We start from the raw sequence: 1,894 nt of genomic DNA on the forward strand, positions 1-1,894 counted from the left end.
AGTGTGGCAATAGAATACAATTCTTAGCGGACGTTGGAACCTTTCTTAAAACAAATTAGAGGATAAGCATAGATATAATTAATTATATAAGTACATATTAATAAATTAAAGAAAAAAAAAAGAGAAAAAAAAATAGTAATAATAAATAAATATATATATAATAAACAAAAAAAAAATATATATATATATATATATAAATAAGCAAGAAAAAGAAAAAAATATATAAATAATAAAAAAAAAAGGATACATACGCAGAAATAATAAAAAAAAAAAAAAATATTATTCACATATATATATACACATTAATAAATAGTTATAAGATGGCTAACGAAGCCAACGTACCAGTCGAGGGCAACCGACCTATTAGCATAAGGGATGCAGCGGACATAGTGCCACCTTTCGATGGCCACAACATATCCGTATATCAATTCACGAAGAATTGCCTTAATGCTAGAGGAATGATTTCACCGAACGCCGAATACGGCCTGGTCCAGCTAATTAAAAACAAATTATATGGACAAGCTTCGAGAGTAGTATTGAGCGGAGACTACAATACAATCGAACAGCTAATTACGGTATTAAAATCACGATTTGCTCCTTTGTACTCATCGATACAACTATACGGAGACATGTCGAAGATGGCTCAAATGGCGAACGAAGCAGTCGTCGACTATAGCAGCCGAGTCTCTAGTATCCTGCTGCAAATTCAGAACTGTAATGAAATTGAAGTTCCTGATCATACGCAGCAATATAATGTATCTGCAGCAGCCAATGCTGTCAAAGCATTTCTGACTGGGATGAAACCAGAAATCTTCAGTCGATTGCGAAATTGCGAATTCGACACCTTGGACGATGCAATTAGCGCAGCTATCAAAGGCGAAGCGGAATACAAAGAAAACATGATGAGAACGAAGATAACTGAGGGATATACCCAGGCCGTTCAATGCAGCAATTGTTTTGGATACGGCCACAGCACCAACACCTGCAGTAGCCGTTCATTCCAAAGACAGCAGGTATCATCAATCCAGTGGCAGCCAAAATATTGCCAGCATTGCCAGCGCCCGGGACATACGATTCAAAATTGCTGGTTCAACAATAACAACTTCAACAACAATAATAACAACAACTTCAACAGCAACTACAACAACTACAATAATTACAATCAGCCAAGAAATCAATGGATGCAACCAAACCGGGTTCCACAAAACCAAACCCCGGTAAACCAGCTTCAAAATATGGGTCGTAATCCTTCATATCAACGCCAAAGAACGGGACAACCACCGGCTTTTCAACATCCGGCAAACCAACCTTTGGCGAATCCGACAAATCAAACCCCGGGAAATCAACCTCCTAATAACTGGTACCAAGGCACCGCAAACTGGAGAAGACAACAACCTCCAATATGCGCTTATTGCCAAAACATTGGCCATACTATTGAACAATGCAGGAAAAAAGCATATCAAGAAAAAATCAAAAATCAACCACAACAACAAACTACAACTCAAGAACCACAGGTACGTAAAGAAACAAACCTGTGTTTAAAAGCAAATTACACAGAAAAACCTCCAAGCATCAAACTCATAAGTGAAAATTTTCATCAAGGAGTAGCATCATTAATGATCGACACTGGATCAGATATAAATATTATAAAAAAACATATTATATCAAATAAAGCGATAATTAATACAAATATTATCTTCGAATTAAACGGAATAACCGAAGGATATCTTTCAACCCTAGGCTACATCGAAGTAAAAGCGCTGGATACAGAGTCCATATTCCACGTCGTGGAGGACCTTCCAATAACACACGATGGAATACTAGGAACAGAATTCTTCAAGAATAGCGGAGCGAACATTGACTATGCCAAATCTATGCTCATAGTCAACAATTA

General features: G+C 36.9%; 1 protein-coding gene across 1 annotated transcript; it reads left to right on the plus strand.

Annotated features, from left to right (window-relative positions):
• The first annotated feature begins 320 nt into the window (after positions 1-320).
• On the plus strand, positions 321-1,354 carry LOC123988485 (SWI5-dependent HO expression protein 3-like). Its single transcript, XM_046288733.1, has 2 exons — positions 321-1,217; positions 1,268-1,354. The coding sequence occupies exons 1-2, from the start codon at positions 321-323 to the stop codon at positions 1,352-1,354; spliced, it is 984 nt and encodes a 327-aa protein (XP_046144689.1).
• The last annotated feature ends 540 nt before the right edge of the window (positions 1,355-1,894 follow it).

The sequence above is a fragment of the Osmia bicornis genome, chromosome 14 (genome assembly GCF_907164935.1).
Source record: "Osmia bicornis bicornis chromosome 14, iOsmBic2.1, whole genome shotgun sequence".
Taxonomy (NCBI): Eukaryota; Metazoa; Arthropoda; class Insecta; order Hymenoptera; family Megachilidae; genus Osmia; species Osmia bicornis.

Coding starts and splice junctions, on each gene's coding strand:
- LOC123988485 (XM_046288733.1), top strand. CDS start 321: ATGGCTAACGAAGCCAACGTACCAGTCGAGGGCAACCGACCTATTAGC. Junction 1,218..1,267: donor TTCCACAAAACCAAACCCCG/GTAAACCAGCTT, acceptor TCAACGCCAAAG/AACGGGACAACCACCGGCTT.